The sequence below is a fragment of the Channa argus genome, chromosome 2, assembly GCF_033026475.1.
Source record: "Channa argus isolate prfri chromosome 2, Channa argus male v1.0, whole genome shotgun sequence".
NCBI classification, from domain to species: domain Eukaryota; kingdom Metazoa; phylum Chordata; class Actinopteri; order Anabantiformes; family Channidae; genus Channa; species Channa argus.
This window is the reverse complement of record NC_090198.1, coordinates 179,538-200,506: the sequence shown is the minus strand read 5'-3', so window position 1 is coordinate 200,506 and position 20,969 is coordinate 179,538. Positions and strand designations below refer to the sequence as shown.

At 37.3% G+C, this 20,969-nt stretch overlaps 1 protein-coding gene across 1 annotated transcript in view; it reads left to right on the top strand.

Moving 5' to 3' along the window:
* The first annotated feature begins 7,932 nt into the window (after positions 1-7,932).
* The window catches only part of LOC137108376 (mucin-2-like), a 38,027-nt gene continuing 24,990 nt past the window's right edge, over positions 7,933-20,969 (top strand). Inside the window, exons 1-23 of the mRNA XM_067492855.1 lie at positions 7,933-8,045; positions 8,724-8,768; positions 8,854-9,112; positions 11,083-11,197; positions 12,216-12,300; positions 12,718-12,842; positions 13,507-13,720; positions 13,871-13,996; positions 14,104-14,221; positions 14,532-14,670; positions 14,911-15,021; positions 15,378-15,447; positions 16,641-16,778; positions 16,901-17,065; positions 17,150-17,244; positions 17,331-17,457; positions 17,661-17,916; positions 18,249-18,298; positions 18,530-18,639; positions 18,749-18,900; positions 19,594-19,732; positions 19,898-20,008; positions 20,474-20,650. Coding sequence (XP_067348956.1) covers positions 7,970-8,045; positions 8,724-8,768; positions 8,854-9,112; positions 11,083-11,197; positions 12,216-12,300; positions 12,718-12,842; positions 13,507-13,720; positions 13,871-13,996; positions 14,104-14,221; positions 14,532-14,670; positions 14,911-15,021; positions 15,378-15,447; positions 16,641-16,778; positions 16,901-17,065; positions 17,150-17,244; positions 17,331-17,457; positions 17,661-17,916; positions 18,249-18,298; positions 18,530-18,639; positions 18,749-18,900; positions 19,594-19,732; positions 19,898-20,008; positions 20,474-20,650 — 3,003 coding nt within the window. The 5' untranslated portion in view covers positions 7,933-7,969. The remainder of the gene's footprint in view (positions 8,046-8,723; positions 8,769-8,853; positions 9,113-11,082; positions 11,198-12,215; positions 12,301-12,717; positions 12,843-13,506; positions 13,721-13,870; positions 13,997-14,103; positions 14,222-14,531; positions 14,671-14,910; positions 15,022-15,377; positions 15,448-16,640; positions 16,779-16,900; positions 17,066-17,149; positions 17,245-17,330; positions 17,458-17,660; positions 17,917-18,248; positions 18,299-18,529; positions 18,640-18,748; positions 18,901-19,593; positions 19,733-19,897; positions 20,009-20,473; positions 20,651-20,969) is intronic.

The following is a 20,969-nucleotide window of genomic DNA, read 5'->3' as shown; positions in this document are numbered from 1 at the left end:
GAGCATCTGTGTTTTTGTCTTAAAAGGCTGCCAAGCCTTTGTTTTGTGTCTAAGTAATCACAGATTGAATCACTGAAGATCTGAAATGTATTACTTCTGAATATTTAATTGTGATACAAATTTCAGAAACAAAACTAGAGGAGAAATTATTACAGTGTGGCACAGCCATCCAGTCACAAGCGACAATCTCTTTACCCCAAAACTGACACTAAATGGCTTTTGAGCTTAGAGCAGCCTTTAATGTTGGGGCAGGTGATGTTCAATTTAATGGGTTATTAATGGTGTTATTAATTAGGACACAGTTTAGGAAAACATAGGCAAGGTTTGAGACTTCTGAGAAAAATTGGGCTATTTTTGTCTTTAAATACTATATTAAAATGTTTACATTGATACAGTGATTTCATCATGCTATGTTATTGGGGATTCCAGTTAAACAAGTGAATATTTCTTGGAATTAATTTCTGATCTGAAAACATATACTTTAAATCCAATTATTTGACCTTCAGCTAATCTGCTGGATCCTCACTATAAGGGTGTATAGGTCCCATTACCATTCAACACTGTCTTTCTTGAACAGAATTTCATAATTTGATCACAGTTGCATTAGTTTTTTTAGTAGGAGATCGCAGCATAGATTAACATTAGCAGCATTAACAGTTAATTGGCTGAAAATCAAAACCTTATCTGTGATGAGCTGGATTCTGGCTACATACTAACACTTCCCACAGAACTCTTTTTGGCAGACAGTTGGACCCAGGCCATCAGGGCTGGTCTCTTAAAAGGATTACATGACACTGTCACTACTCAAACTGTGTTTCAGTCTTCCCACAGTTTTCTGTTCTTCACTCTACAGACATAGTGTGTCTTTTCTAATGACCTGACACAGTGGTTCTGTCCTTTCTTTACATCAAACCAGTAATAGACAAGATCACCATTGTGGGATCATTGAGCTAAAAAGTTTTGCTTGGTGTCTTCTGTGCGGTGCTGGGACCATCAGATGTCGTTCATTAGCAGACAATGTTAGTGGGGCCTAGTCTTGGGTGTGGCATAATAATAATTCCTTTATACAGCTTGTTCTGAGAAGCTCCTGAATCAGTGAAAACTGACACATAATTGCCATTAAGGACGTTAATTTTTGGAATGTCTGCTATCGTGTGAATGATTGTGTCCAAGTCTTTTAATTTAGTGTAAGTGACTAGGTTTTAACTTAGAATTTAGGGTTTTAGATATTAGAATGTAGTTAGTATGATATCTAAATATCACATTAACTATTAGTGTAGTTAATGTGATATTTAGATACGTAGTTAGTGGTTAGAAACTAGTTAGAAAAGAGAGAGAAAGTGATTGACTATTATCAAAAGAATTAAAAAAAAAATCTATCTGTAATAAATCCAATACATAACTAGAACTTGAAAAAAAAAGTTAGTTAAGTTTTGGAACAGGCAAATTATGGAATGAAAATTAAGAACTTTTAAAATTGCAGTAATGGAGGAAAAAAAATATATTGAGAGAATAAAATGGTAAAGTCTGCACTTTTCTACCTATTGGCGCTTTCCACTGCTTTGCAGCTGGCCAACGCTCACCAGGAACAACTAAGTTGGGGTTCAGTGTCTATCTCAAGGACACTTTGACATGTGACCTGAGGAGCTGGAGATTGAACCAACAACTGCAAGATTGGTGAACAACCGCTCTACCTTCCTGCACCACAGTCGCTTCTAAGTTGGTGCCATTTTTTCAACACACAGTAAGGGTTAGGGCCTTGGGAATGTATTATGGATATGAGAGGGGATGGAAATATGGACCTGTTTGAGTGTATGAGTGTGTGCGTGTGTGTGTCTGTGTGTGTTAAGCTGCGTTTGCCTCTATCACTCATTCATCGGTAGCCCATCAATTTACTAGCTGTGTGACAAGTATATCACCTTCACACATGCAGCCTGTGTCCACATCCTGCTTCAAGCTTACTTCTTAACACTATTTGCCCAGGAGCTCTCAGATAAAGGTTTCACAGAAAGATCGTGGCAAAATTGTCATGACAGAGAAGCCAAACACTGCACCTGGAAGCAAACAGCTTCACACAGAGTCACTGCAAACACTCCCAGAATGACACAGTGCCTTTGGGCTAGGTGGGTACAGCACAGTACACATTCCCAGACAGATCTTTCATAGATAAATGGGTGGAGAAAACAGGTATTCATATAAATCTTGGTAAACAAGGATGTTTACTTAAACATTTGTCAAAACATTTAGGTCTATAATAGCAAATTTCTATGGCTTATCTCTCAACACCACTATGATTTAAAGACGCACCCAATTAGTTCCTAAATGTTAAAACAGTAACTGAAAAGCACTAATGAAATTGATTTCTAGAGGCATTGTGTGCTATGTGATAATAGTTCCTTACTTTAAATAATATAAAATAAATTAGGCATAAATACAAACCAAAGACTGTGAGCTTTTGGTTGCACATGGTCCATATTAAGTTAATGTACAGTAGAGATTATATTTTTACTTACAGTGATACATTCAAGCCTGTTAAGCAGGACATACAATCTTAAATCACAAGCAGTTACATTTCCAAGTATGCACATATTTCAACATCTTAAAACCTGTGATTGGACTATTCTAATACATGTTTTTAGATGGCATTTGACTATTAGGCTGTTCTCACTTTATCTCCCCTCTCCTTTGCCCTCGCTGGCCTACGCTCACATTGTACCTTTAGCAATCTGTTCAGAGTATGTGTACATCATCATGATGTGATTCTTGTGTGTGTGTTGAATAGAGGCATAATAGCATTACCCTGCAGTTCCAAGACCTTTGTGGAACTGAAGTCAATGCAGTCTCATCTGGGTCCAAGCACTGAACAGAGTGATCTCACTAATCATATGAAGTGGACTTTTGGGCTCAAATGTATTCTGGCACAGTACAGATTTTCTAAAGTTACTAAATCAGTTAACCATTTATAACTAAGAAAGACATCCAGTCACATGACCCAACTTCCAGACAATAGAATTTTCATATAAAATTCACTTTTCACATTCAATTACAAAAACTTACAAAAAGACCTACACTCTCAGAAATAGTGCTACAGGAGTAACTTTTTTCCCCAAGGTACTTTTTCCATTAATGTACCTACTAGGGCTAGTTAGCTTGGACCTCAAGGTAACTATTTGAGGGCCAAAAAGGTTAATATGTGTACCAAATATTAGGTCCTGTTTAGTACACACTTCAGTTCTAAAGAGAATTATTGGATATGAAAATCTGTTATTACAATAATCAAGTCAATAATGCTATTTTCATTGTTAAATCAAAAGCAATGACACCACAAGTGTACATATAAGTACCCAGTGTGAAGGGGATAAATTTGGCCTTCTTAAGGTTACAGCCCCAGTGACAAACCCCTATGGATACAATATTGTCACTTAATTTCTGAAAGTGTGGCATCTCATTCAAGTTGTGGGACTGTTGACTGTAATTCAAAAAGACTCACAACAATCTCCAATATTCTGAAACATTTTCAGATGCATTTCTCTTAAGAGCCCAGTCTCAGACTTTACAGAATGATATCATTTACGAAGAATAGAGCATTAACACATGCACATGTAGGCACTGTAACTGTTTTGTCTTTTTTTCAAAAATTGTGCATCTGGTAGATTGAGGCAACAACCCAGTTTCTGTGTGGACATACAATTGCAAAGTCTGAAATTCTGTTGCTATCTTCCATGTGAACATATCACATACGAAATGTATCATGTACATGTCAATAATAGCTCTAACAGTTTGACTAAATTAATGTTTAATTTAATCTAAATAAATCTTAACATCTAAATAGACAGTTTACAGCATATCACGCTGTTGCAAAAAAAGTCATTTAATCCATGCTTGTAAATGGTCTGCATTTATATTTTTTCTAGCTACTGGCACTCAAAGCGCTTTACACTGCTTCTTATTCACCCATTCGCACACACAATCACACCGATGGGGGAGCTGCTATGCAGCTGACCAACACTCACTGGGAGCAACTAAGTTGGGGTTCAGTGTCCTACTCAAGGACACTTTGAGATGTGACAACTGCGATATTGGTTGGACGAGCGCTCTATCATCCTGCGCCACAGTCGCTTGTCCATGCAAATACTGTATACGTTTATTATTTATTAAATGTATTAATTTTTGCTATAATATACAGGGGATGTAGTGTTTCTACCTTCACACAGTTCAGTTCTTTATGCTACAACACATACAGTAGTTAGTAATACAGAACAAAGGTTTTAATTCACAGTAGTACAGGATGCATATCCTGGACTGAGGCAGCTGAGTCAGTGAAGTGTATTTACGCAGGATTATTTGCATCAATACCAACAATCCTTCTCCTCCTTAGAGCAACACAAGTCACCTGAACAATGTGCCATATTGAGCTTGTTTCCATAGATAACTGAGTGATGGGTGTGGAGGTGCACACTGAGACGTCTTACACTCTGAATAAGGCATTGATTAGATATTCACTGTCAAAGTAATGTTTGCTGTGTGCAATGTTTGCATTTGTCATTCATTTGTCATTTTTCAACATGTTTAGACTGCTGGGTGATTTTTATTTATTGACATGTAAACTTGATATGTAATAATAATTTAAACTACAGAAGAGGCACGTATGCATTTGGTGGTCTGTTCATAGTCCCTCATTGCCTTAAGATGTAAATGCACAGATTGACTTTCAACATAAACAAACTAATGGAAAGGACCCCTTTACAAAAAAGTCTCCTTTCAAGCATCTTGTGTATCATGTTCGTATTATGCCAAAGTTTTCTTCTCTTTTTTTTCATTAAAAATTGCTTTATTTTTCACAGACAATTCACTACCCTAGCAGCACTGCTAGAAATTCTTGTTTTACAATGATAGAATTTCTTAGTTTTTAAGTTGAAACCGGTGACAATTCTACTCTCTCTTTAGTATTGAACTCAAAGTTCTTAGTGGAGCCATATTGTAGTGCATTATAGGAAAAGGTGGTTCTAGTACGACTGAAAGTAGACTGAAAGTAGACTTTTCACCTTTCTTTCAGTTTCAACCTAAAAACTGAGAAATTATAGTAAAAGTAGAATTAGAGACATTGTATTGGATTGCATTAGATTTTACAGGTGTACCTAGTAAAGTGGCCATTGAGTATGTGTTTAATGAGCATCAGGTGTAGGAAGTTATTAAGTACAAAATCTTTTTAATCAAGTAAAGAAGTACAAATTCAACTTGTTACTCTTACTCTGTAAAAGTAAATATCTCTACTTTCTACTTGTTACATTTTTTAAACAGCCTCTTTACTTTTGGATTAATGCATTTAACACAGAGATCAATTTTATTGGTTTATGGTATTGACTAGTAGCCAAGTACAGTGTGTTGACAGCCAAGCTGTATTCTAACGTGAACTTAGCTGTTCTCACCAACTGCAAAAAGCTTTGCACGTTTGCTTAGAAATTAGAATTTAAATATGTTTTCTCTGTGATTCTCCATGATTGGTAGCAACAGGCAGCCTTTCACAGTTAAGTGTTATTAGTGTGTTGTATGAGAGAAACCGTGAGATTAATTAAATGCATATGTTTTTACTGGTTTCCCTATAATGACTTGTTGCAGTGTGTGTTTGTGTATGTGTGTGTGAATGAGTGTATGCACATGCCAAGGGCAGTTTTAGGGGGTGGCCAGGGGGCTTGTTAAAGTCTTAGCACTTTAGGCTTGTCATTTTGCTGCAGCAGCTTCTGACAACTTTTACATGAGCTTATACTTTTTTTAAATGATGTAATTAATTTTATTATTTCTTAAGACTATTTTCTTTCTTGTTTATGTGTTTTTAATGTTATTTAATATTAAATGATCTGCACTTATTTAGCAGTTTACACTGCTTCTCATTCACCCATTCACAATCACACACACACTCAAACACCAATGGGGGTTCAGTGTCTTGCTCAAGGACACTTCGACATGTGACTGGAGGAGCCGGGGATCAAACCAACAACTGTGGGATTGGTGGACAACTGCTCTACCTCCTGCAACACCTCACATCAGATGGTTTAATAACCTTCAAATTATATTAATATGGCTTGAGATCCAGTGAGACTGTCTTTTTCATTTTTACTTGAGGAAAGAGGTTACTCTCTCTTACTTGTCTTGTCTACAAAGTAAAGGGTTATTTTACATCACCTATTGACCTTACTGTGTAGCTGATCTTGGTCATACAGCATCCAGGGAAGGAGCATCAGCCATGATGACTGGGTAAAACTAGAGAGTTCTTTATTTTATAGGGTGCCCACTTGTGGTCCACAAATACTTTTTTAATTCACAATCCCAATGTAAAACTAATTTAAAAATAGGAACAACTAACTTGAATAAATGCCAGTATTACTGTACTGTGTTACTTAAATATTTAAGGTTTTTCGCAATTTAACAATGACAAACTGCTTTAAGACACTAATGACAACAGTGGTGATTTATCACATGTATATCTGCAGAGATAATATCATGTTGCACAGATTTTATTAGTAACATTCTGGCAACATATCATAGAAAAAAAGAACTTGCACCATGAGCCAGAAAGCTCAAATTTATTTAAGTTTTGAGAAACTAATATGTGCTGTCTTGTCTAAATACCTAATCCTCAACAAAGATTAAACTAAACCTAATTTTAAGATTAGCTGTCAACACAGTAGCCACAGAAACTGGATTTTAGCCACACTAGTGAAATTTTATATAGATGCTTAATTACTTAGTTAGTTATTTGGTTTATTTAAATGATTGGTTAATATAGTTGGTTAGTTTACAGTCAGATCATCAAGACAGCTGTAAAGTGAGAAAACATTATTTCTCTTTGCATTCATTTCCTGGTTTTGTCATTATTCAAGTATTATTTTAAAGGTTCATAACTGACTGTGACGCAGGAAGGTAAAGCAGTTTTTGATTCAATCCCCACCTCCTCCGATCACATGTCAAAGTGTCCTTGAGCAAGACACTGAACCCCAACTTAGTTGCTCCCGATGAGTGTTGGCCAGCTGCATAGCAGCTCCCCCATCAGTGTATGAGTGTGTGTGTGATTGGGTGAATAAGAAGCAGTGTAAAGCGCTTTGAGTGCCAATAGGTAGAAAAGCGATATATAAGTGCAGAACATTTACCCTTTTCAATTTGTCACTTTTAAAGACTCTACATATATTAACTGAGATAGGAGAGTTTCGGAAGGTCTTATCTTAAGCCCAAAAATGTGGATCAGTTTCCTTTAACCCAACTGTCACAGTAACTTTACACAGTAACAAGGAGGCAAACAGCAACTATAGTGAGAAAGTACAAACAAAGGTTTACAGACAGAGTCACAGTGTGAGTTTAGTTTTATGGCATTCAGCTACAAAGATCCTTCCTGTAGGTTATTGTTAGTGACCAGGGTTTATGTTCCCTGCCACAGATACTGCTCATTTTATGTTACTTTAAGACTTGATTAAGGTTTGGAAAGATGGAGGTTAAGTGAACTGTGCAGAAACTTATCAAACATTTAACTAAGTGGCTAAGTTTCATCTTAAAATGCCATTTACCCATCATATCATGTTGAAATAATTTCCTGCCTTTTTGCCAACATGCTTATTTCTAAGCTGGCAGTATTTGTTGGTGTTTTTGCTGATCAGTCAGCTCAGTAGTTCAACGGAGGCCGGAGGTGTGATCAAGCTGCTCAGTATAGTGATGGAGTTGAGGACATGTTTGGTGATCAAACAAATATTAACCTCATGTACAATGTCAGGTATTTATTTAACAGCTAATGTCACAGGCCAACCACAGAGAGGATATTTTCCATGAAGCTTGGAGGTGTAATGGAATTGCCTTCCCCCCGCCCTCCTCTATCTCAAACACTTACTTAGTGTAGCTCCACCTTGATTTGGTATAAAGGGATATGTTCAACAGGTGAGTTCTCTCATATTGGTCAGTCCTCTCAGTCCTCAGCACCAACATGGGGACCACAGGACTCCAGTCCACATTATGGTTCCTCTACCTGATGCTTGTGGTCGGCTCACTCTCTCAGACTGGTGAGTCATGACTTCAATACTGCTCACTGCTCCACATTTACTAAAAATACTAAAAGGGGAAGGCAAAAAGTCATAAAAAGCAAGGAGGTTGTTTGTGTGACCAAATATGATTTTGATGGATGGTGAAATGTACTTATTTTGTTCATCTTATGGACTCTGATATCGCAGATCATTTAATGTCAAAAAGTACCTATTTTATTTTAACTTATGTGGTTACATATTGTGACGGTAATTTTCACATTTCAGTTTTTAGTTTTTTAGTAAAAAATCAGAACCTAAATCCAAAACTACAGCTGATTATCAATAATCTGACACATTACATGCAAACAATGTCAAGTACTGTTAAACCTATAAGCACATTTTTTAAAGCTAAAAGTTTGCTAAATGACTAAGTGTAAATGTAAATCTACAGAAGATGTAGAAAAATCTGCTACAACATTAAATCCTCCTGGTGGTTTTAATATTGTGGTGGACAGAGCTCAACATCGACTCACTGACCGGTCTCATAAGCACATAGATTGAATGTCATTTGACTTTTTTTTAAGGCTGTGGTATCTCTCGTTTGATTATTTCACTCATCATTAGCATAACATGCAGTGATGGGTCAGAACAATTGCAGATTAACAATTTATACTGTGGGAAACAGTTTTGCTAAACTTTAATGTCTTCTGTTTACAGCAGTAACCATCATTCCTTCACTTAACACCCTGCACCTGAATTCAGGTAATTATGTAAAGGATTAAGAATAAATCTGTTTTCTCTTAATGTCAGTTCAAAATGATGTTTTAATATGGTAATGTTGTTGTAGTTAATGCATCCCACATCGGTCGAGTGTGCACAACTTGGGGAAACTATCACTGGAAGACGTTTGATGGGGATTACTTTCAGCTCCCCACCAGCTGTAACCATGTCCTGCTCTCCCAGTGTAAGAGCAGCTATGAAAGCTTTATCATCCAAATGAGGCGCAAGGTAGTCAACGACATCCCCATGATTGGCAACATCATGATGAGGATGGAAGGATCTGTGGTGGAGCTCTCTGGCAGCTCAGTGATTGTCAATGGAAAGATGTAAGTCCAGTCTAGACCAGTCAACTATCATTGAGACACTATACCTCAATCTGCAATTTTGTTCTAATCAATTTAGCTGAACTTGAAAACACCTTCTTAACCTGTGAAAAAGCTAAATGGACTTTGAGTTCAGATTCTTCTTCTTATTCATTCCACAGTGGTTTAAGAAGCCTTGTTCTATCCTGTAGGTTGATCTTTTTTGTAAAAGTATGGGGGGTAGTCTTTGATATATAATGCTGATGACTTCTTTGGGTGATATTTGGGTGTGGTGTCCCTGAGTAATGTAAATGTAAATGTGTGAACTACTTTTTGGACACCTTAAAGCATAAAAGTGACCTTGTTCAACATCACACCAGGGCAACTGTGGTGTAGGAAGGTAGAGCAGTTGTCCACCAATCTCACAATTGTTGGTTCCATCCAATCACATGTCAGAGTGTCCTTGAGCAAGACACTGAACCCCAACTTAGTTGATCCCAGTCAGTGTTGCCCAGCTCCATTGGTGTATAAGTGTGTGACTGTAGCCTTATTAGCCTTTACCTTATGAGATTGTCAGTGTTACATTTCACTACTCTCCTTTGGGCTTATCCTGTGAGTTCTGGGTCACCACAGCAGATCATTGTCACAACCCTCCCCAATTTCTAACGGGCTTAGACCGGCACTGCATTGCTGGGGAGGGGGGAATGGGCTTTTAGGGGTTCAGTGTCTTGCCCAGGGACACTTTGACATATAGCCAGGGCTGAGGATCAAACCACTCACCCTGTGGTCCATAAGCAACTGCCTTTACCAACTGAGCTATAGCCGCCCCTCAGTGTTACATTTCAATATTTAATGTCAATGAAAATTTAAATTATAATATTAAATATACATTGTCTCCCAGTGGAGGCAAGAAAACTTAAAAACTGTGGCAGACAACAATGGACTGGACAGATTAGAAATATCTGTTTAAAGCTGCAAGCTCATTTTCACACTATGATAAGTGTGAAATGCAAACAAAGGCTGCATGAGAACACTGTAATACATTAGAATGTTTTTATAAGCCACAAAGGCTTACTATTAAAAAGGGTTATCAACCACTCTTGGTTTATTGACATATTTTACCGTCAGTTATTCCGTACACTATATTATATATAAAAAAAATCACAATCTTCACAACTGCAAAACAATGATTAAAAAATAACAAATGTGGAACAATAGCTTAACAACAGCATAACAGGTTAGGTAAGGTCAGGTTAAATCTCACCTCATAGCTCAGTTGGTAAGGCAGTCGCCCATGGACCACAGGGTCAGTGGTTCGATCCCCGCTTCTGGTTACATGTCAAAGTGTCCTTTGGTAAGACACTGAACCCCAAGTGGCTCCCGGTGGGTCAGGTGAGCACCTTGCATGGCAGCCACTGCCATCGGTGTGTGAATAGGTGAATGGGAATCAACATTGTAAAGCACTTTGGATAAAAGCACTAAGTGACCATTTACTATTTATATTAACCTTTAATTAAAAAAAAGACCCCTAAACTTTTTAAGGGTCATGGGGTGAAGATGGGTTAATGATTTAGTGTAAGTTTATTCATTTCTTTTTAGGGGTCCGAGCACTAATGGAGCTAAAACCCGTATGTTTGTTTCTTTGTTTGTGACCTCACTAACAAAATAAGATAAACATTTTCGCAAACATTTTGTTGCATAAAAAACACATTTGGGGAAACTAAGAGTTCAAGTCAATAGTTATGTTTTCCTGACCCATTGCATCACTCTGGGAGTGAAGTCTTTTGGACATGAATGCAGTTTTTGGCCATTTACCACAGCTGCTTTCCATATGAAGCTAAATTCCTCACCTACAGAGTTTCTGTTTTGACTTTGACTATCTGCTATTTTGGAATGTACTCACAGAAGACCTAGTATTTTGTCTGTAAGTGCAGTATGACATCCTGTGCCAACTGCTGTTTTCTGTCTCATTTCAAATTGTGTGATTGCTGCAGGGTGTCTCTGCCATTCAATGGATTCGGGGTGAATGTCAAAGGGACCACGTCCAGTATCATTGTGGAAGCTAAGCTTGGAATCAGAGCTATTTGGAACCTGGATGACTCCCTGGATGTATGAAGCACACACTCACATATCCGCAAACATTCTGAGATTTGTGATCAGGTGTATATGCAAACATAAAAACACAGCAAAACACAGTAACAAAACATTTTTATTTACAAAACATTTATTACAGGGCTGCATCATTAGTTTTATGTAGGTTTACCTAATAAATTGGAATATATTGTGTATGTAGATTCCCACTCTGTTCCAGATTAGCTGTTGTTTTTCTTTCAAAACTTTATAGATAGTTACTATATGTAAACACTGTACAACATCTGTACTGATCCATGAGCCAATCTTTAGCAAGGGGGCACACAACTATTTAAAAAATGACCAGCACACACTAGGCCTGGGTTTTGCAACAACCTTCTGCAGCTTAATGAACTCAACACAAAGTTAGAGATTTCACTGTTGATATTGGCTGCACATCATCCTCCACCACATTTTTAGCTATAGGCTGCTTTATCTTTGTCACTTACATTGTTTTACTCATGATGGGGGTTCAAATCCAACATTCATGTTACCAAAGAATCACATTACCCCCAATACTGTTTATAACTGCTGGGCTTATTGTTAAAGTCAAACAACCTTCAAGGATTTCCAGTGTTCAAGAAATGTTTCTAATAAATGTTTTATGAAATAGTGAGTCACTGGATAAAGACATGTCCTGCAGAGATAGTGAACGATGTGAATAAGCTAAGCCTGAAAACCACAATGCAAATGTTGCTGCTTGAAGTAAACATTTGAGAGCATTATTTAATGGCGATGGAAGTTGATTAAAAGATTTTAGGATTAGACATAATCCTAAAATAGACACATTATTGACAGATAAGAACCATCTGTAAACAGTGAGACTGAGAGTGAATTTGCAATGGCAGTGTGATAACATTTGAAAAAGCTAAGTAACTATTGATTTTACGCATGCATCATTGACATTAGTTTGCAGTGATATAACCTCTCTTAAATTACTAAAGAGGAATTACGTGAGATTTTGACAGTAACAACCTTGTTTGGGGTATGTTTACAGATTGAAATAGATGACAAATACCAGAACCAGACATGTGGACTCTGTGGAAATTTTGACGGCACATCCAATGATTTATTTAAAGATGGTAAGATCCATTGCTGTACAATGCAGATATTCTAATGTATATGATACAAGGATAAACTATAGTTATTTTGTACAATATTTATGCTTAGCACTGAAAAGAAACTAGTACTAGAAACTACCCTATAAGTATAAATTTCACATTAACATTGGTGTCACACTTTGGGAATGCTGCATTTAAGGGCAACAATTGAAATTTATAAACCCTGCAAGTGTTTAAAGCTTTCTGCTATATCAACTGCAATCAAGGTACCATACTGTATCTTAAACCTATAGCATACTCAGCAAATGCAACCCAAGTAACTTCAAAAACATAATAGATGAATGCATGCAAAGTAGTTGTTAATTAAAATATTTCAGCAAATAGAACTGCATTGCATAATCAAAGTAACGGCTGCTGTGTGACTGACCTTTGCTGTAGGAGCTCCACTGTCTGTGGTAAACTATGCTGAGAACTGGAAGGTGAACGGGCCAACAGAAAGCTGTGAGGAGTCAGAGTCAGAGGCAGAGCCAGAGGCAGAGTCACCCAGCAACTGTGGCAATAAGGTAAATCTTCACTATTTCTAATGCTCTGAATACCTTTATTCAATTCAATTCAACTTTATTTATATAGCCCCAATTCCCAACAAAGTCATCTCAGGGCACTTTACAGAATAAAGTCAAGATTATAAAGATATATAAAGAGAACCCAACAATTCCCCCTGGAGCAAGCCATAGGCAACAGTGGAGAGGAAAAACTCCCTTTAACGGAAGAAACCTCCAGCAGATCCAGGCTCAGGGTGGACGACCATCTGCCTTGACCTGTATGAGATATAAACAGTTAACAAAGTGATAAGGGTGGGATACCCAAAATTTACTTATAGGTGCCAAGATTAAAAAGAACCCTGTGACTTAGAGCTGTGTTCTAAACAAAATGTACTACTTTAATATTAAGGAAAATTAAACGAGTTCTACATTTTTCCATAATGCAAACTTGTTTCCGGTAGATGACCACACTGCTAGTAGGAGTATTATAATCTAATGACGAATCTAATATTTATGTTTTGATCTAATGATAAAAAACAGATGTTTTTGGATAAAGTAATTTAGAGTACTTGGCTAAAAAAAACTTTATTGTGTATTCATTGGAGACCAGTATGAGAACATAATAAAACACTTAAATTCTTAGGACTCCAAATTGAATGTTTCAAAATTGTTTACTATTTTTCAGGCTTTCTGCGACCAAATCTTCACCAGTGCTCCATTCAGCAGTTGTAAAAACCTTCTGGACATGGAGTCCTTCAAGAAAGCCTGTATGGCTGATACATGCAAACCTAAAAAAAAAAAAAAAAACTTTGTCCTCTGCAAAACCATCTCTGAGTTCTCCAGAGAGTGTGCCCATGCAGGTGGCAAGCCCCAACAATGGAGGAATGCAACTTTTTGCTGTAAGCAGCCATAGATAACTACACTTAAGAACAATTCATTCGTATTTTCCTGTCCTAAATTACAGACATAATAGATATGGTTCTCCAATGTTTTACAAAATTGTCTGATTGCCACTGCGACAGCACCATTAAAAGTGTTTGTCTACACAGACAAGGAATGTCCATACAACATGGAGTTCTTGGAGTGTACCACTTCATGTGCTGACAGCTGCTCCACCCCTCACACCAGTGAGACTTGCGACAGCCACTGCCATGATGGCTGCAGCTGCCCTGCTGGTATCCACACATTTTACACTTTATTTGCATCACATTCATCCACTATTTCATTCATAGATATAAAACAAGACAGTAATTATTAATACTATCTCTTCATCCCCCCTTAGGAACTGTCTTTGATGACATCACTAAGACAGGATGTATTCCACTGAAAAAGTGCTCATGTGTGCACAACTCAAAGGTCTACAAGTCAGGACAGTCATATTCTGACAAATGTAAATCCTGGTAAGATAAGAGTTTGTTTATTGAGCTGATTATTCTCAAACCCAAAATGATAAATTGAACTGACTCAAATCATCTGATTCAGATGATCTTTCTCAGCAACTGATGAGCCTTATCTTATATTCAAAATGTTACATTTACTAATTTGTAATTCATCTAAATTTCCATAAATAAACTAGTGTTTCATGTTTCCAGGATAGTTCATGTGTAGAAAAAAAATTATCACCAAAATTTGTATTTTACAATAATGCAAAAAAAGTAATGCATAATTTTGCAAAAAGAGTGACTGTTGTTTTGTGTGTGTGCATTTTAGTACGTGTTACAGTGGTAAGTGGGAGTGTTCAGAGGATGACTGTGCAGGAACCTGCTCTGTGGAGGGAGGAACTCATGTCCGCACTTTTGATGGAAAACAATACACCTTCCATGGCGTCTGCACCTATGTTATGGCTAAGGTACAGTAGTACACATCATCATCTGCAACACTGCTGATATTGCACATTAAAGCTTACTATTTCACACCCGTAACATGTATCGTGAACCATGTAAATATGACTGACCTCATGCTTAATATGGTCTAATGAATGTGCCCATTGTGTCTCCTTACAGAAATGCATATATATAATATATATTCTAGTGCTTCCTAAAACAGCGTTTGTAGTTGGTGATATTTTTTGTCCGGTTGTGGTTTGCAGGACAATTATGGCTCCTCATACTCTGTACTGGTGGAGTTGGTCAAGTGTGGTTTGAGTGACACAAGCACCTGCCTCAGAAGTGTAACTCTGTCCCTATACAACAATTCTCTGGTAATTCCAGACTTGGACACACACACGTGCACACATACGGTCACACACATATAGACTTTTCATTATTTGGTCAAAAAATGTACTGATGAATTGATCCAGATCAAATATGTATGTTATTGCCTGTTATTTCATGTTTTGTATTAATTCTATTTTGACAATGCTAAAGTTTTGTGATTAATGGTTGACCTGATAATATCAGAATTGCCCAGTACTGTCCATGATCATGAACATGATCTGCCAAACATCAACTTAAAGGTTTTAACAAAATCTATGAATTTGTAGTGTAAAAAAACTGTAGCTTAACTCATATTTTCTATAATCTAAAATTTGTTTGTAATTTTTCCACAAAATGACAGGTCGTTAAAGTTCAGGCATCAGGGCATGTATATGTGAACCAGATTCTTTCCCAGCTTCCACTGTTTACACGTGAGTATTTGCTATGTAGGTTACACCAAAACATACACACAACACTACAAAAGCAGCCAAAACATGTTCTTAGAAATTCTCAAAGTCAATTCAGTGTCAGCAGTTAGTGTTATCTTCAGTGATAAAAAGTGTTCAGTCCCTTATAATTTTTCACATTTAATCTTTTTATTTATGGTCACTTTATTTTGGCTTTTCTGACAACAATTTAAAAAAGAGAAATCCAATGGCCCATTTTATTTCTAAAATCCTTGAAAAAGTAGTTGCAAAGCAAGTATTCGACCCCCTGTACAGAAATAATAGGTTTGAAGACTTTTATTAAGCTTCAGATAATGAACTCATCTCTGTACTTGTTCTGTTAGATCTTAGTGCTGCATTCAATACCATTGATCACAACATTTTATTACAGAGACTGGATCTATCAGATAGATTCCAATTTGTTCATGAATCTTCCAGGCACATAAATGTTAGTTATGGAGTTCATGCTCTGCATTACTTACTTACTTACTTACTGCTAAAGAGTGAGGTTAGGCTGATTAGTCCCACAAAGCTTCTCCCCTCCCCTCTCCTCTCCTCTCCTCTGCTCTCCTTTTCCCTTGCTGTTTGTTTTTGTTCATCTTCTCTGGCGCTTTATAAATAGAGCTCAATTGAGTAGAATTGAATCTCTACAATGTAACTTAAATGGATAAAAAACAGAAAATTGAAATTAACTAAATCTGGGTTTTCCTCACTAAAATAACTCACCTAACTCACCAAATCATTACCAGCACAGCCAATTGGTTTCAAAAGTCACACATTTAGATACATGGAGATCACCTGAGTGCAGTGAACTTTAATGAAAATACACCTCTCTCTGCAATGTTCACTTACTGGTAATACTTGTGCAAACATATTTCTTTAATTTAGATCATTATGTACATTTTGTGTTTTAACTTTTAATTTAGCTATAATTCAGTTTTGCTTAATAATAAAGGTCACATCTTCCAAGGGGGGATAATAATTTAGAATTTGTATTGCTGCCATAGATGCACTTACTGTACATATGCAGACCCACACTGAAAAGTTTGGCACTTGTACTTTAGTCAGCACTGACAAAGGAATGTCTGCCCAGTAATAATATTTACTGTATATGTTTGTGATTTATTGTAGAAATTGCTGCTAACGTTGACTTTTTCAATGCCTTTTGATTTCTCTAGAGGATCTGAGTGTCTTCAAACCATCATCCTTTTACACCTCCATAAGCACCAAGGTGGGCATACAACTTATGGTCCAGCTAAACCCTATGATGCAGGTCTTCATTACAGCTGATGCATCACTCAAGGGAACCACTGCTGGTATGCCTTAAGTTTACTGTTTCAGTATCTGGAAAACCCCTCTATCATAGTCACGAGAAAAGAGCACTGAAAATGTTTGGTTTTGGGTTGCATTTGTATCAGTGTATCATTCAATCCAACAGGTTTGTGTGGTAACTTCAACAACATGACGAGTGATGACTTCAAGACAATGAGTGGGCTGGTGGAGGCAACCCCTGCTGCATTTGTCAACACACTGAAAACCACAGCCTCATGTGATGACGTTGCAACACAATTTGGACATCCCTGCAGCCAGGGCATCAGCAAAGGTACAGTTAGACTTCTTCCTTATCTCAAAAGATTTCATGTAAATGCCATGTTATGTTTTCATAACCTCTTTATTTCTTTCATAGAGAGCTATGCCCAGTACTGGTGCTCTAAACTAACAGATCCCAGTGGAGTGTTTGCTCCTTGTCACTCTGTCATTTGTCCCACATCATACAAAGATGTAAGTCTAGACACACAAAGCTGTAGTAACAAATAAAGTGCCACATTTTTTGTTAATGTGACCATGTCCACCGTGTTTCCTCACAGAACTGCATGTATGACACCTGTGGCTGTGATAAAAGTGAGGATTGCATGTGTGCTGCAGTCTCCACCTACGTCTATGCCTGTGCAGCTCTAGGAATCCAGATAAGTGGCTGGAGAGAAATAGTCTGTGGTGAGCAAAACACCAAGAATCTTTTAGTTTTACCAAGAGAGCTTGGGGATGGGTGCTTTTTTGAAATGTATAAAATTACTTCTTTATTGATTCATAAACATGAGTCAGTTACTATAAATCTCACAAATTGCCTTTCTGCTTATACTAACAATTTAATATTCAGAAGAATCGTGCTACCACTAAGATCCTATTTCTCTCACCAGGCAAACTGAGTAAATCATGTCCAGCAGAAACAATATATGAGTACAACATGACCTGCTGTGGTCGTACCTGCCGCTCCCTCAGCCAGCCTGACTACTCCTGCCAGGAAAACACCACCCCAGTAGATGGCTGTGGCTGTGCTGAAGGAACCTACATGAATGAAGAGGGAACGTGTGTGACGAGCGCAAACTGTCCTTGCTATGATAAAGACACCATTATTCCTGCTGGACAGGCTGTCACTAAAGATGGCACCACATGGTAAATACAGTGAGATCTAGAGCTGGGCATTAGGGGGTCACAAAAATAAATATAGGTTATGGATACACTTTTTTTATCCACTTTATGACAATACATAACAAATATTTTACACTGAAACACAATGGAAACTGTGCAAATTCTCCCAAGTTGGAATAATTTATCAGTTAGTCATCAGTCTGAGACATCAGGAACAATTGCTTCAAAAGTAATTATAACCAACCTACATCCACACAGCATGTTATTTAGAGAGATAGACAAACAATACATTTTGGTTGCAAGCTAATAACACTACCTCTGTTTCTCACGTTTCCTTTCCACACCTATTCTCACAGTATCTGCAAACAAGGAGCTCTTAGCTGCTCAGGAGGAACAGAATTACTAGGTAGGTCTTCACATATGGACACACAATAGATGTATCACAATACTATATCAAAGCAATGCTACTTTATATTGATATAAATCTCCTTAACATCTAGTTGACAAACACTGTTACTGCAGAGGCCTGTAACTTTTTATTTGATGGAACTTTGATGGAAAATGTTGACATAATCATTATACACTTTGTAATTCCAATAAATCTCCTCTGAAGTTGAATTTCTTATTTATTACTTAGCCTCACCGTCATGCATTGCCCCCATGGTGTACTTTGACTGCTCCACTGCTCCACCTGGGGCCACTGGGACTGAGTGCCAAAAGAGCTGTGGCACTCTGGACATGGCTTGTGTATGCACAGTTTAGCAAACACACACACAGAAGTCAAAAGATTTAAAGTAAATATATGAACTTTGTCTGGCTCACCCCTATTTATGCTTTCCACTCTGGTTGGATACAGTACAATACTGGCTGTATATCAGGCTGCATGTGCCCTGATGGTCTGGTGACAGATGGAGCAGGAGGATGTATCAAAGAAACCAGCTGTCCGTGTCTGCACAATGGACAGGTCTACCAGCCTGGACAGACACTGACTGTGGACTGCAATACCTGGTTTGTACAGTGATTTACATAGACACCATTATAGTACGCAACTGCATGGAAATGGACACACTACATATTTCTCTCAGTTCAGTGTTTTCAGGTACTTTTATACTTCTTTTGATTTCACTTGTTACGATATAATAAATTTAAAAAATGAACCCTGATGTCACAATACTATAAAGAATTCTGCCTTAATGTAATAATTTTCTTCAGGGTTTCAAATTTTGCTAAACTATTACTTTTACAGTGCATCCAGAAAGTATTCACATGTGATTTTTTTCATTTTTTTATTTTTAATACATTTGCAAAGATTGCAAACAAAGTTCTTTCATGTTGTCATTGTGGGGTATTGTTTGTAGGAAAATAATGACTTTGATACATTTTAGAATAATGCTGTAACATAACAAAATCTGGAAAAAGTTAAGCGCTGTAAATACTTTCTGGATGCACTGTATTAGTCATTAAAAACTATAGTTTCAAATCCAAAATATTTGAGTAAAGAAATATTTTTACATTGAAATTATGTTTGCATTGTAACAAGTAATAAACTTTCTTAGAGAGCATTTTGGCCTGCACCACAAACCCACATAAGCACACCCCAGCCCTGGCCAAAGAATGCCTAGCATCAGTATAAAAAATTCCTTTTTCCATTTAGGTGCAAATTTACATAAAAAGTTTAACTGAAAGTGTTTGTCTCTGCAGCTACTGCAGTGGACGGCAATTTACATGTACTACCAATGAGTGTGACGCAGTCTGTTCGGTCTATGGTGATGGTCACTATATCACATTCGATGACAAGAGGTTTGACTTCAATGGACAGTGTGAATACACACTCCTCCAGGTAAAGTGTCAGATGTCAGATGAACAGTTAAAGTGGGAACGTTTAGTGATTTAATAGCAACAGAAAAAGTTGATCAGTGACAATGTGGCTTGATTTTATAAAAAATGTATGAATTGTAAAGTATTGACGACCAGTAATTGCATGATGTTTCTGTGTCGTCCTCAGGACTACTGTGGTACAGGTCAGGGTGAAGGATCCTTCAGAATCATTACTGAGAATGTTCCATGTGGAACCACAGGAACCACGTGTTCCAAGACAATCAAGATCTTCGTGGGGGTAACACAACACACTTACACAAGCACATGTTCCACCTCAAATACTATATATTCAAGAGAAAATAAACTTATACTGATGTTAATACAGCAAGTTTAGACTAGGATCATGGTAAAAAGTATCATAACAAGACGTATCACTTTATTATTGATAACAGTAAGCAGTGTTAGTGAATGAACACAAGAATTAGATAGGTCAGAGAGATCTGGGAGACAAAGACAACCATTCCCACTCATATTCACACCGATTTACCTGACCACATGTCTTTGAACTGTGGGAGGAAATCAGAATACCTCAGGAAACCCACACAACCATGTAGAGAACATAACATAAACTCCACTAAGCTTCCACTATTGTACTGCCCATAATTCAATGTCGAATAAAAACAACAGAATTCTGTTCCATGCTTACTCCATCATGTAACTTTTAAATGAAAACTGTATTTTTATTTAATTTGTGTACCCACAGGATAATGAATTCCAACTTACAGATGAGAGCTTCCATGTGGTAAAGGGAAACAGCCAAGTGCTCCCTGCCCAGGTACGCAAGATGGGTATTTACCTGGTGGTGACAATCAAAGAGGGACTTGTTCTCATGTGGGACCAGAAGACCAGTCTTTTCATTAAACTTGGACCACAGTTCCAGGTAAACTTTTAAGTTCGCATGTCTTCATTTGCAACTAGTTTTGGCAAAAAGTTAATCAACGCGTCTAAATTAAAAAATCTAAAATATTAGGCCAGAGGTTACAGATTAAAGGTGAGATCTATTGCAAAAAACTGAAGAAAGGTTGGCAAGTGTGAGTTAAAAATAGTACTTACTTTTTTATAATACTTTTAAGGACAACTTATAAAAGTGCAATCACTTTATAAAGGCAGTTGAAAGATGTATAAAACCTATAAATGAAGGATGAAGGCTAAGAGCGCCTGTGGTGCAGGAAGGTAGAGTGGTCGTCCACCAATCCTGC